This window comes from Ascidiella aspersa, chromosome 2 (genome assembly GCF_963924565.1).
Source record: "Ascidiella aspersa chromosome 2, kaAscAspe10.2, whole genome shotgun sequence".
Taxonomy (NCBI): Eukaryota; Metazoa; Chordata; class Ascidiacea; order Phlebobranchia; family Ascidiidae; genus Ascidiella; species Ascidiella aspersa.
Window position 1 is genome coordinate 35,199,397 of NC_139448.1, and position 14,735 is coordinate 35,214,131.

Consider the following 14,735-nt stretch of genomic DNA (forward strand, 5'->3'; position numbering starts at 1 on the left):
AATACTGTATTTGGAAAACAAACTCCGAAATTGGCCCCATTGAAGCGAATGTAACGTACCCAAATGCAGTTCTAATTTGTCTAATTTTTTTACAGGCATTTCTATTACAAGAGGAGAGCGGAATATCAAACGCTTGGTTCATCTACCAACGCCGTGCTGCCCTCTACTGGTCACTTGCGCTACCCGAGTTACAACGAGCAGTCAACGGAAGGACTCTCCACAAAGCGACACTCAAGGAAAGATTGTTTCCTCAAGTATTTTCTGATCCAACTTGCGAGGAAGCTGTCAGGTTGGTTTTTAAAACATGACGTTTGATAAATAAATACTAGACAAACAATAAAATAAAAACGATCTCGATTGTTGTTTTTGTCTAGTATACATATATTTTCGCCTATAGTTGCAATTATATTGCGCTGAAAAAGATTACCCGAATAGGTAATCAAAACGTTGGTACTTCAATAAAATTTTGCCGGAAGAACAATTTTACAGTTAAAACAATGCCTGGCAGCAACAGCATGTTCAATATTCATGACGTTTGATACTTACCCGAGGGGGGTCTTCTCCGAACCACGTATTGTGCCATTTTTCCCCACGTAGCGCTGTGTTTTGTGGCAATAAATATTAAAATTTCACGTATTTTTAATAAACATTAACACTTTACAGCAACACCATAACCAAAAAGATAAAAACGTTACTTTTCTGATCCAACTTGCGGGGAAGCTGTCAGGTTGTTTTTTTAAACACAGCATCTGGTAGTAAGGTATTTTGCCAACATTACGCAATTAACTAGTTGTTGCCAAAACCTTTGTTATCTTGTGGCAAACTAAGAAAAAAGTTTCGCGACACATTTTCTATTATTACATAAAAATACGGCATGGAGTAAAATCAGAGATGGCGTCACAATATTACGTCATACCAGATGCTTTGAAGCATGACGTCATAAAAAGGTAACCTTAGAACACCACGCAGTTTTTTACCACACATATTTTAAACTTAATTCTTCCAATGTATCCCAGCAGTTTACATTTGAGTTGCAGTAAATACTAAAACTTCACCTATTATTCACATTGACAGTTTACACTTACACCATAAACAAAAAGGTAAAAATGTTAACCTTCTGCCGATGCGCAGAATTCTGGCCCTACCTCTAAGTGTCGGCACCGTCTCCTTATGGGAGATTGGTTGTCCTGAGGACTGGGTCTGAACGTAACTGATGTTTCAGTTATTCCTGTCCTACTTTTGGGACAATGGGAAGAAAACTTCCACTGCTTTTCATTAGTAGATCAAAAGATAACATTTGGTATTAATCTGTTTTGTTGGTACTTTAAACAGTTTATTGGATGGAAAAAATAAGGATTGTATCCAACACTCTATTTCTTTGATTTTGGCGACCCTGTTGCTTTGCCTAACCCGCTGAAAACATTCCTTCAAAGTGTGATCATTTTATGTACATATCTCTGTTTTTTATAAAACAATAAAAATAAAAATGTAAAGCACATTGCCAATGAAAGTTGACGTAATTACCAAAATTTCTAATAATATTTGGCCGTAACAAATATGTTTCACGTCTTGAAGGATAACGAACAACGAACCTCTTGCTAGCATAATAGCCAGATATAAACTTATTGAAGTTTTTCTATTTAAATTAAGCTTGCTCTCTGACGCCCACATGTGTCACGGTGAACTGGCCAACCACGAAAATAGAATCGAGGACGCAATTTCGTTTTACGGCAAAGCAACGATGCCTCAAGCATCTTTTTGTCAAGTGAGTAAGAAATTAAGTTGCTAAATACACTGGCCCGTGTTTTGTTTTTAAGTTTCCCACGATTTGTTTTGTTTTAAAATAAATATTTAAGAAAATTAGCTGATAGATTTAGCAGGTGACGATTATCTATATTAAAAATTCAATTGGATTTAAATGCCACATTAATATAACATTATTTCCCATTTTGCCATTAAAACTTTTATTCTTATTTCAGTTGATCAATATAAAGTGTATATTTTAGGTGAGATTTAGGTTCACTTTAAGTTAGCTATAGGTAAAAAACACTGTTTTAAATGTTGTCATAGTTTACCTAAACGGCTTTTTTTTCAAGCTTTTGTAAACTTCTGTGCTAAAGTTAAAGGGTTAAATTTCTTTTTTCAGGCTCACATTTACAAAAGGTTATCTGACAATGCCATGAACTTAAGTGTATCTCAAAATCCGATGTTGGACGGGGAAAAGCAAAAGGAGCTGTACTTTAAAAAGGTATTTGTTAAAAAAAAATGGTTAACTGTCTTCCATCGTACTTATAAATAGTGTTCTAATATTGTGCTGACATTTATGCATAGCATACTCAATGAAAAAGAAAAAACATCACACTGTAAAAATAATTTCTTACAAACAAACTATTCATTTTCTTTTTGTTCTTCATTGGAACTTTGCTGCTACGAAAAAGAATAATATGGAATAATACACATTTCTTTTTTATGTTGTTTTTGCACTAAAAAAGTAATAACTCTTCCATTCTACTTAACACCAACCTACGAGTGGCTTCATTTAAATTATTAAATTTTGTTACACTTCGGCAGTTTGTAAATCTCCAACTTTTGGCAACTGGCTAGTGTTGTAATGTTGTGCTACCATTTATGCCTAGCATATACTCAATGATGCAGAAAATCATAATACATTAAAAGTAATCCCTAAAGTAATCCCTTACAAATATATTGTTTTCTTTTTCGGTTTTTTTATACTGGACGTTTTCTGAAGAACTATTATTATAAAAAAGGTGGTTTTCTATTAAGTATCACTCATTTCTTGTTTTTAACTTGCTTTAGTACAAGCACTGTCTGGAGGTGACCTTGACTCGGCTTCAACAACACCCAGACGATAAACTGCATGAGAGGACCGTAAGTTTACTGGCCAGCCTGCAAATCACACCTCCGAGATTCTCAGGTAAACTATAAATTGTTTTGCTCTTAAGACTTCTGTTGCTTTTTTGCAATTCTCTATGCTATTTTTTTGCGTGTAAATCATAATTTTGTTTTTTTTATTAAGTGGTTGTTCAGCCTAGCGATATATTTGGTTTGAGTTATAAAAATGGCTACAGGTTATGACCGAAATGTATTGTTTTTTGAGTTCAAACCTTAACTACTTCTTTTGTGATTGCTCAAATTTGTAAAAGGTTTCAGTGGGTTTTTAATTCTTTTGAAAATCCTTCACATATATACGCTGTTGCTAGCAGGCATACTATAATAAAAAGCTCTTCCGGTACTTGTATTTTATAGCCATTTTTATAACTCAAAACCAAATATGGTCTGTTATTCCTTATGTGAAATTGCGTTTTTATTTAGTGCTGGTACTTTTGTGGTTATATTTTTGTCAGTATTTAAACTGTACATCGGTATTTTACCATTTTTTAAATTGAGGTAAAGCTTAGTTAAACATCCACTAAATAAAACATATATGACATAGTTAAACAACATTGAGATTTGGAGGCATTCTAGCATGAAACACGAATTTTGATTTCCAAAAATTGTCTCTATACAAGTGAGATGTGTTTAATGCAAACACCACGCTAATATTTTTAGCTGACAAATCGCGACATGACACCAGCATCCCAGGACCAAGCAAGCAATCAACACCTAAGGTAAATAAATATTAACTATGGGGTTAAAACATTATATTGTGGACCTATCAGAATATTTACTATTAAGTTTCTTCTATATTTTTGTTATTAAAAGGGTATCTTCTGTAGCACGTAGTATGTAAGTAAAAAAGAAAAGAATACCTTGGAAAGTAGAGATAGACCATATATCGGTTTGCCGATGATAATATTTGCCGATATATCGGGGTCGGTAAATTACGTTTGATATTTTTTCCGATATTTTGCTGTGAAAATAATATATAGCGTTTTCTTTAAAATAAACAAATTTCCCCAATTTTTAAACTTCTGAAATTGTAAAACACTAAAAAATCGAATATCGGTTTCAGTTTGAACAAAGTGATATCGATCCACCTGTTTAAAGGAGACAAACTTTGCTATTAAATCTCATCTTCCTGTCGTTTTTTACATCAGTTGGTTATATATTTTTTTCAGTTGGTTATATTTTTTTTCTTCAGTTGGTAATAACCAACTCTCAACAGAAAAAACCTAACACTTTAAATTACACGTTTTTTTTCAAGTTTATTAAAGTATTGTTTCTGTTCTTTTAGTTGGATGAATCGGTTGCAAACAGCGTTCTCTCTACTTTGGTGGAAAAAGATTCGGTCACCAATCTTGTGGATAGTCTAGCTTCACTCACTGTAAGTAACAGCAAATTGATATTATACAAGTCTTAAATTATGTGTAAGTCAACCCAGGTTCTAACGTTGGCTCTTAGAAAATGTATACATATTTTAGTGTGTTATTTCTCCCTGACTTTTTAAATAAATCTTTGCACTATTTTTATGCACAAAATATTAGTTGGTATTCGTCCTTTCCAAATGAATGTTTTTCAACTGTTAATATTAGACTTGCATTATGAAACACATTAAAATAAATGTATCAACGAGCAAAAACCCACTGAACATACAAAAAGAAAAATTTACATGAATATCGGATATACATAATGTGAAAAATCTTATTGAACACTATGTCACGCAGCTGTACACATTTAATGAATCATTATAATAGGCTTACCAACAATATAACAGGCCAATCAATTTAATAGTAAATAGCGCTCGCCAACTATTTTCACAGCTCGGCGAAAATTTATACAGCTGGCCACCTTTCCAGTATAAAATTCTAAAAGTTAAATACATATTCTCCACATGCAAACTTATTTTTCCTTCGAGTGACGTCATATGTGGAGAAAAATTTTAAGCACCCCTGTGAAAAACTAGTCGGCGTCTATGCAACTGTACAATATTCCAGGAACCACTATAATACACTTACCAACAATTACTATAATAGGCTTACCAACAATTATTCACAGACGGCGGTTTCAAGTCTCAAGCTTGAGATGGGCCAGTTACGCGAAGAAAGCAGGGTGAGGCAATATGCAGCGTCACCCTCGTCACAATATGCTGCCTCACCGTCCTTCTCACACGCCCACGCCACGCCCCAACGCGTCATACAAGCACACCAACTGGGAGCGTTGCCCATGGTACGTATATTTAACTGTTCGTGCTATTTTGAAGGAGGAATAGATACCGTGGTTCTATTATCGTTGCCAATGTTATGTATATTAAAATCCAGTAGTAAGTTTCTATAAATAAATATCAGTGATTTTCCGGTATTTTTTTAATTCGGTCATGTAAGTATAATTAATTTCTCCTCGCAGGAATTTTCCAACAAAAACGTTTTTATAAAACTAGTAGCTTTACAAATTAGGTCAATATAGTATAATTACTGTTGAAATTTAAACTATGTGTTTTAGTCAGTATTGCAAATTTTTTTTTTTTAGTTTACTGAAAGCTATGCCTTATGAGCGGAGAACGATTTAAGCTAACAAACAAAATATTTTATTTATTAGTGTGTGACTAGAAAATCCAAAAAAACAGGGCAATGCTTATGGGTTTCGAAGTTTTAAAACTAAAAAATTCTTTTTTTAAAACTGAAAAATTGAAGTAGCGCTAAACTTGGCAATCATTTTAAGAATGGGCGTATTCCGAACCTTCACAGTGGATATTTTTAATATTTTTTGTCCGTTTGTACAAAATTTGTATTCTTCTTGTAGGGGTCGATGAGCCCACACATATACAGTGGTACCCCGGACGGCCTGACCCGCCCTGCCCCCAGTTTGACCCCCGTTCCTCAGCGCCCCTTTGTGCAGAACAGGGAAACCCCCTTGCAGCCTGGAAGGGTTGGAACTCCAACTGAAATGATGGTTTGAGAAATTAGTTTATTTTTTTTATGGAAGGAATAATATTTTAAATAGTGTCTACAGTCTTTTAACTTCATTATCAAGGAAAATAATCATTTAAAATATGGAAGCTAATTTAAAACACAAATATTTGTAGAAATTGGTTAAAAAAAACATGTTTTACTAAAATTTTATATTCTTTTTTTAAAGAAGTGAAGAAGTGTGTACACTGTTTTACCTTTTTTTATAAAACAAAATTAACATTTAAAATTTCGACTAAATAAACTTTAAATGCTTTAGTTATTGGGTTTAAAAACAAGCATTTCCTAATGACAAGTAAGCGTCTGTCCTTTAACTTGATCAAAAAAGGAAACCATTCTCTAAATCTCTAAGAAATAAACTGTCCAAATTCTAACGTGAAATTGTTAGTAATAGGAACCCAAAGGAATTATACAGTTTTTATTTAAAACAAATTAAAAAAAGGATAGGTTCTTATCAAAGCAACTAATTACTATAGGATAAATAATTTTTAATGCTATCCCCAAAAAATAAAAAAATAATTTGTTAGTTTTGACTTTTGAGCAACCCTTTTTTTTCAGATGCCATACCTTCTGGCTTATCAGCAACAACAACAGCAACAGCAACAATTACTACAACAACAACAGCAACAACAGCAATTACTACAACAGCAACAATTACGACAGCAGCAGCAGCAACAACAACAACAACAACAGCAGCAGCAACAACAACAACCTGACTACTACAGTCCAACCGTCCCTTCGTATTACTCTTACGGTTCTGAAGCTATGTTAAATGGTATGACGGTACCTGCTTACCGAGCCGACCCCACTGGACAAACTGCCTTCGCTGGACAAAATGTCACCCAGAACCCGACGCAAGCATACAGCCAGAATTCGCTGGCAGCTGCACTACAGAACAAAGCTAGTGAGTATTTTTTTGTTTAACAAGAGTCTTAGGAGAAACAATTTTAAAATAAAAACTGTGTAGCATTGCTTCCTGAAAGTTAAACGGTGTAAAAGTTTTTAATAAATAAGTAGTAACGCCTTACAGAGCAAAGCTAGTAAGTATTTTCAGTAGAACAGTGTTAATTGAAAAGCTATTTAGAATTGCCCCCTGAAAGTTAACAGTATAAAAGTTTAAATTAATGAGTCAGTAACGCCTTACTACATTACAAAGCTAGTGAGTATTTGCTTGTTCAACATATTTCTATAGTTTTTACTAGAATCTTTGTCTAATTATAGTTACCTTGAAGTAGAACAGTTTTAATTGAAAAACTATTTAATATTGCCCCCTGAAAGTAAAACGGTGTAAAACTTTAAATAAATGAGTTAGTAACGCCTTACAGAACAAAGCCAGTGAGTATTTGCTTGTTCAACATATTTATATTGTGTTTTGTAGAGTCAGTTAATTTAGGCTAGTTTGAAGTAGAACAGTGTTAAATGAAAAACTATTTAGAATTGCCCCCTGAAAGTTATATGGTGTAAAAGTTTAAACAAATGAGATTTGAGTTACATTTTACAGACAAATTATCGTTTTCCCTGCGTGTTTAAAACAAATTAGCCCTGAAAAAAAATTCACAACCGTAAATCGCTACACAAATATTTATGTCGTCTTTATACAATCCAGACATATATAGCTGTCTGTTCAATTTGTTTTACTGTATCTAAAGGTAAGGATGTCCGATTGGCCAAATAACTTGAAAAACAACACCTCTAACGTTTTAGTTCATCTATTCTGTTTGTTTCAGCTTGATAATGACGTCATTGGTATCGGTCGCATCGCGATAGTTTTTGTTTAAGATTTCGGTATCGGGCATCGTTAGTTCTAGGCCAGTGCTTTTCAACCCGTGGGATGGCACGCACTTGTGCGGATGAAAACAATTGTAATGCGGATGACTAACGTTTTGCGGGTGAATGTGCGGATGAAAATGGTGCATGTTATTTTTTTTCATTATGTGTAATACTGTAATCAAATAAACTGGTGCGCCCACCTATGAGTTGCTTCTGCGGTAATATAGTCTCTCAATGGTTTATTGCATCTTAAGCTTTCTATTTTATATCTGCCAAGGCTTAGGCACAAGGTTTCAATACACAAGCCCTTTGATTGTTGTTTCACAATTAAAACTAAAGGTTGCAAACTTACTGAGCTTGTTTCGTGCGGATGGAAATTTTCTGAAATAAAAAAGTGCGGATGGAAAACGTAAAGGTTGAAAAGCACTGTTCTAGTACATTGGTTCTCAACGTTTTTCCTTTCGTGGCCCACTTACGTTGCAAAAAAACTCTGTGGCCCAATACATTTTTATGAAAGAAAAACTGCAAAATAGGTTTAGAACAAAACACAGCAGAACATGTTTCAAAACAGATTGTTTATTCAACCGTACATTAGTAAGATACTTGATGCTGAACAATAAATTTACATTCCTTTTTAATTCCTCCCCAAGCCATTATCCTTGTAAAATTCAATGTAGTGACACAAATGAAACTCGATCTAGCTTTTTTAAATTGGTCTGTGGTAGTAAAAGTAAAAAAAGTAGTTTATCTTTGAAAGATAGATATGATTTTATTTGGAACATCAAAGAAAAAACTTTAAACGAAGTACAAATAAGGAAACTGCTTTCGATTTTCAGGCACCGATGCATTGCAGCAACGCTTCGCTGGCATTACGTCGTCACCATCTGGCCAGCAAAAACAATCGCAACCTCCAGCACAAAGCACACCTACTGAGAGACAACAGATGGTAGGTTTGATGTATATTCTTATCTTGTAGACTTGGTTTCGGAGCTTGGTCCGTTTTTGGACTTTGTTTAGGAGTTATTTGTGTGTCCGTCAAAGCCACTTCGTAGGAATATCAAATTCCATATAGAGGTCGGTAACACTTTGGACGTTTCCAATATCTCTTCGAGATGTTCAAAATTAATGAGAAGTCATTCGAAACGCCCCACAATTTGTTACCTACTTCTGTATGGTATTTAATATTCCTACTGCACCTAACTAGAACCCCCATTCCTTATGCTTTAAAGCCGTTTAGTTTTTCAACCATGATGTTGGTAAAAATGTCTCACAGAACAGTTTCGAAATAAATTTAAACAGAAAAATCCCGTAGTGCTAGAGTTTGGTGGCTATAATACTGTATATTAATTACTTTTTTTAAAGGTAAAATATTTATTTTAGGAAACCTCTATGTATATTTAGAAAACGTCGAGCGATCCAATTTTGAGTCTTTAAACGTATAACTTTTCTCTAAACAGCCTTTGAATGTTGATTTTTTTCATAAATTTGTGCGGCAACCCTGTAAAACCAAAATTAAAAGCAAGGTTGTTTTTGTAGCAAAATGGTGACGAGCCGTCGTCGCAACAAACCCCAACGACAAGCAAAGAACAACCGGCCTCTGGTACAAAGTCGCTACTCATAGAGCAACTTCTGGTTAGCAATACATTGATATATAGTAACACATGTAAATGTACATATGTATTGTGTATATTATTTATCTGTATAAATATCTACCATGTAAAGTGTGTAAATATTTTTTTTAGTTTATTGTGCATTGTATTGAATAAAACTATTTTTTCTGCTTAGATTTTTTCTTTTCTTAATGTTTTTTTTTCTTGTGACGTCCTAACTATATTACATTTTATAAAACTTTTAATTTTAGTTTGCCCCTAAGTCCATCATAATACAAATTATCTTGTGTTAAACTGCTTTCAAACAAATAATCCAGAATAAGTGCTATCCCTTCCAACGTTTTTCTTGCAGAAGAAAGATTCTCCCAAAACGCCTACATTCCCGAAGCAACCTCCGCTTGCAATTCCAAAGAACGAGGCCAACTTTTTGTCCAAGTTTGTGTCGCCAAGATCACCCGGTAAGTATAGCTTATTAAAACATAGAGTTCAAATTTGTTTAGTTTTAAAGAATATTTGATATTTAGAAAAAAATACTTTGTTTCGAGTATATTTATAAATCGGCATTACCTCTTCACTTGTAAATACCGTGCTTATTCTCAAAGGTGTCTTGTCGTTTTATTTTTCGGTACTTCGCTTCACAAAAAGAACCCTACTTTTTTCTAATTGCCGAAACTGCAATACAATTATAGTTGGACAAAATATAAAATATAGCCTATTAAAAACTAAAACTTTCAAGAGTTCCTTTTCATGAAAGAGTAATATGCCCAAGAAGGTCCATCGATTTCTCACTAATAAAAAACATCAACAATACTAACATTCGCGATCGACTTTCAATCTGTGACATCACACTTGAATGTTACGTCACACATACAGGCGCAGAGATGACGTTCCAATCGCCAGAGCAAATGGATCGTGAGAACAGGGAGTTGGATGCTTTGGAGAACGAGGATAACAACACGTCATCAAATAACGACACCGGACCCTACTTTGAACCCAAGGTGTCGCTGCCTGAAGTTGAGGTAAAGCTGCTTATGCTAAAAGTTTGTTTTTAAGTCGGTTGTTAGCATTTTTGTCCCAGCTTTAATATTTAAACATATGTTTACGGGTCAATTTTCGAATTGTTTTATGGGTTATCTTATTTGTTACATTTTAAATTTGTAATACAACACAAAATGGACAAATAGCAATTTGTCTCGATAGTTAAATGCAAAAACAAGAAACTCAATTTTTTTTAGGTTTTTATGAACTAAATCTTTAACTTGATTGAATATTTTGCACAAGTGACATATTCAATTAGTTGCGTTTTAATGTATCTATAAGGATATCTAAAAATATATCTTAAAGTTGGAGCGCCATTTTGTCTTGTTTTTTTTTTGACGTTTTTTTAGTTAAGGTATTCTTTTATACAGTTGCTTGCTTATTTTGAGTCTGAATGTCGAATTGAAACCCGTGTTTATAATAACTCAAGTTGAAAAAAAAAATCAGAATTAATTCACCTTACAATCTTTTGCGCTTTTACCATTTTGGCTTGTCGTTACAAGATCCTAGCCCTAATTAGAGATTTTCGATATTATCGGATCGGAGTCGATACCCGATGCCAGGTTAGTATCGATGCCGATCCTATACTAAATTAACAGCCTTATTTTACCATCAACTTTAAAAGTCAAAATTATAGGAAAATTTTGCATTTAAAGCAAATTTTGGCCTATTGCCCTAAAAATGATTACCATTGCACTTTTCAGTTTGACGATACTTTTGCTTAAAATATCGGGTATCGGTAATCCTAGTAAATAAACAGTCAATTTTTTAAATCCTGATTTTTCCTCGTGCAGATCCCGACTGGTGAAGAGGACGATGAGGTCCTCTTCATGGAGAGATGTCGTCTCTTCCGTTGGGATGCTGATCAGTGGAAGGAGCGTGGAATCGGGGAGATGAAGTTGCTTCAACACAAGATCTCAAGCAAATCCAGACTCGTTATGAGGAGAGATCAGGTGGGGAATAACAAACAAAATAAATGAACTGACTGAATTATTTGAAACGATTGACACCAATGTTTTTTTAGAAACAATCAAACCTATATTGGAGCTAAAACATTTGCATTTTAGGGATAGCTTTTAATTTGGGTTAGTGAAAATGTCCATTTACTACAGAACTGTTTTTCTATATGTATTTTTTTAAATCTAATGTTTCAGACCAGCCAATTGTCCATACAAAATACGATTGTCCTGTAAGCCTCTTTATTGAGGCTAACCCACCGAATTCCAGGACTTAAGAAATTATGCATTACCAAGCCAATATAAAACATGTTTAATATGTCAGGTGCACAAAGTCTGCTGCAACCACTCCGTATCGAGCAGTACTGTGCTTGCTCCCATGCAATCTTCACACACACTAAAACGACGCTTTACGAACTGTAAAAAAATAAAAATAAAAGTAATCGTACTTCGACAAATATTTGAATAACAAGTGTAACGCTGTTATTTGGCCACCGGACTGTAATATTTTTTCAACCAGCACGTACCCAAAAGTTTTATTCACGCTATAAATAATTAGGCTGACCTGAAAATCTTGTTTTAGAAAAAAGTGGTAAAAATTAAACAAGCTGTTTTCATATAGAATCAATTAGGTTAAAGCAAATACTGTCCATGCAAAATGCGAAATGTCTCGTAAACCCTTTTTACCAGGCTAACCCACTCGAACTCCAAGATCATAAAAAAATGTGCATTACCGAGTCGATGTGAAACATACTTGATATGTCAGGTGCGCAAAGTCTGCTGTAACAATTCCGTATCGAGCACTACAGTGCTTGTAAACTTCTTTGTTTAGGCTAACCCACCTAATATCCAATGTTTTAAAAACTATGCATTACCGAGCCAATATAAAACCTGCTTAATTTCTCAGGTGCACAAAGTCTGCTGCAACCACTCCGTGTTAAGCAGTACTGTTCTAGCCCCCATGCAATCTTCAGAGAGAGCCATGGTCTGGCACGCTCTTGACTTTAGTGAGGGAGAAGCTAGAAACGAACAACTCGCCGCAAGGTTCAAGACTTCAGAAATCGCAGCAAGCTTTAAAAAGGCGGTTATGGATGCGGCTTCTAAAGCGGGCCAAGCTACTACTAAGGGTGGGCATTTTCTTCGTAATTTAGCATCTTATTTTATTTTTTGAAGTCTATTTTAAATAATCATTATTTTGGATTTTAGATATTAGCACTTTTTTAAAAGAGCAATTTTTTAATGATTTTTTTTAAGATATTTCTTGACGCCCGACAATATTTTTGTCAAAACGCACGTGTAGTTGTTCATTTAGCAGCAACTTATTTACACGTTGATCTTTTTGCGATCGAATTAGGAGGCCTTAAATATTTGGAAAAAAACTAGATGATGGCTATAAAGTATAAGCTAAATGAAGATTTTTGTAAATAAATTACCAAATGACATTGTCAATCAATTCGATAAAAAAAAGAGAAAATATAACGTTTTTTGCAAAAATAAAAATGTTTTACATCACTAACTTAGCAAATGGCCGCACTTGTCTAACGAAGTGCCACATGATTCCTCTATTACTAACTCAGTTACCATTTGTAGACATAGGCCGACTTTATTTCAATGTTTTAAAACGTTAAACACAAACATTAATATGACTTAGATGCGTCTAAAGCGAGTGAGGAAACGAAGCCAGTCGCAAAACCTGCTGAAAATAAACCGAAGACTCCTGAACCACCAAAACCACAAGTGACGACAACAGCTCCTTCTGCAAGTAAGCGTTGCTTAATAAACTGTCTGTGTTTGCTTTAAAGCTGTGAGCTTATACCTCAGGTGAACGGGTCTGTATTATTACCATGAGAATTTAGCATTTTTACTGACCTTAATTGGCAGTTGGTCCAGTGCTTCTCAAACTTTTTTTAGCTTGCGGCACACTTTAAAAATCTTAAATATTTAACGGCACACGTTACAACAAAACAACATTAAAGGTCATTAACAAGCACGCTTAACGCACAACAAACTATAGGCAAATGATCCAGTATCAATTTTGTAATGGATAGTTTTCAAGTTTGAAATGCTTGAGTGTAAGTCTAATGAAATATATATATTAGGTTTGTTAAAAAAAAACGCTTTGTTGTCAAATTTCAGTTGGGACATATATTTGGTTTGTTGGTTTTTAGACGCTACCTAACAATTCCAGGGGGTCCCCACTGAAATTTGACAAAAAAGTGTTTTTTTTTGATCAACCCTAATATATATACCTTATTTTATAAAATTACAAAAAAGTTTCACAGCACACTTAAAACTCTCTCGAGGCACAATTACGTCGCGGTACGCAGATTGAAAATCACTGAATTGGAGCTATCAGTTTTGCTTTTTGCATCTTGAATGGGCTGATTTGGATTTCAATTGGATGGGCGAAAGTAAACAAATAGAAATTAAAAGCTCTTTTTAAATCACAAGCCCTTTGGATATCACTGACTTGCCCTGGTTAGTTTTCGGGGTCAATTTGTTTCAAGTTAACTTGTGATACTTTATTTTTTTTAGTGATACTTTACTTGTTATACTTTATTCTTTAGTTGCAAGCGCGGCAGCCTCTTTCCACTTTACGATGCCCAAGCCTGAGCAGATTGCAGAGGAACCCAAACCCAAAGAAGGTAACCGCATAAAAATTTAACCTTTTTTAAGTTTTAATCCATGCTTCGAACCAATATTTGCTGTTGTATAGGTGTTCTTAAATAATTTTGATTTTTGTGAGTCATATAATTAGGGGTAAAGTTCTAAATTGAAAATCAAGCAGTTCCATCAACAACAAAATAATTGCCCAATTAAATTTGCATGAGCAACACTTATAGGCCCATCCCCCCCCTACGCAGCAGAACGCGAGAAATCGTTTTGCTATTTATTATAAAAATAATATATAATTTGTGCCTGAAATAACAAAATGGCAGATGTTCTGTTTAAACTTTAAAGAATTTTTGCATAAGAGACGTGAATTACATTAGAAATACCATTTTGTCATTTTGTTAAAAAAACACCTGGTTTTAATCAAGAAAAATGCAATTTTTATTTGAAGAAGTGGAGAAGCCATCTGCGTTCGCCGGTCTCGCTGGAGCACTTTCCAAGGGGTTCGGGGGTAGTGGGCCGGAGGGGGGCATCAAACCGGGGACGTTCAAGTTCAGTTTTGGCAAACCACAACCCAAAGCACCAGAACCTGCAGGTAATTAGAATGAATAAGTTTTGTGGAAACTGACTAAGAAAAATAATTCGCGTGCTCTACTGTTATGGTAATTCATGTTGAATAGATTTTATTAAAGAATTGTCATTTCCTGACCTATATATTTTGTGCTGAAATATTTAAGGCTACGAAAAAATGTAATAGAATTTTTCTAATTTTCGTCCTTAAAATATTAGATTTAAATTCTTTATTCTTGACCAGAAGAAGCCAACTATACATCTAAAAAACAAAGTTTGTGTTATACGAGCAAAAATCGAGTAAATTTTAC

General features: G+C 34.2%; 1 protein-coding gene across 1 annotated transcript in view; it reads left to right on the forward strand.

Moving 5' to 3' along the window:
- LOC146165506 (E3 SUMO-protein ligase RanBP2-like) overlaps positions 1-14,735 on the forward strand; it is a 70,308-nt gene that overhangs the window by 10,613 nt on the left and 44,960 nt on the right. The window contains exons 14-31 of the mRNA XM_083380940.1: positions 96-289; positions 1,651-1,765; positions 2,147-2,248; positions 2,818-2,935; positions 3,571-3,629; positions 4,196-4,285; positions 4,957-5,127; positions 5,701-5,850; positions 6,426-6,771; positions 8,474-8,583; positions 9,174-9,269; positions 9,600-9,705; positions 10,121-10,266; positions 11,080-11,238; positions 12,149-12,368; positions 12,893-13,003; positions 13,809-13,886; positions 14,306-14,449. Coding sequence (XP_083237066.1) covers positions 96-289; positions 1,651-1,765; positions 2,147-2,248; positions 2,818-2,935; positions 3,571-3,629; positions 4,196-4,285; positions 4,957-5,127; positions 5,701-5,850; positions 6,426-6,771; positions 8,474-8,583; positions 9,174-9,269; positions 9,600-9,705; positions 10,121-10,266; positions 11,080-11,238; positions 12,149-12,368; positions 12,893-13,003; positions 13,809-13,886; positions 14,306-14,449 — 2,515 coding nt within the window. The remainder of the gene's footprint in view (positions 1-95; positions 290-1,650; positions 1,766-2,146; positions 2,249-2,817; positions 2,936-3,570; positions 3,630-4,195; positions 4,286-4,956; positions 5,128-5,700; positions 5,851-6,425; positions 6,772-8,473; positions 8,584-9,173; positions 9,270-9,599; positions 9,706-10,120; positions 10,267-11,079; positions 11,239-12,148; positions 12,369-12,892; positions 13,004-13,808; positions 13,887-14,305; positions 14,450-14,735) is intronic.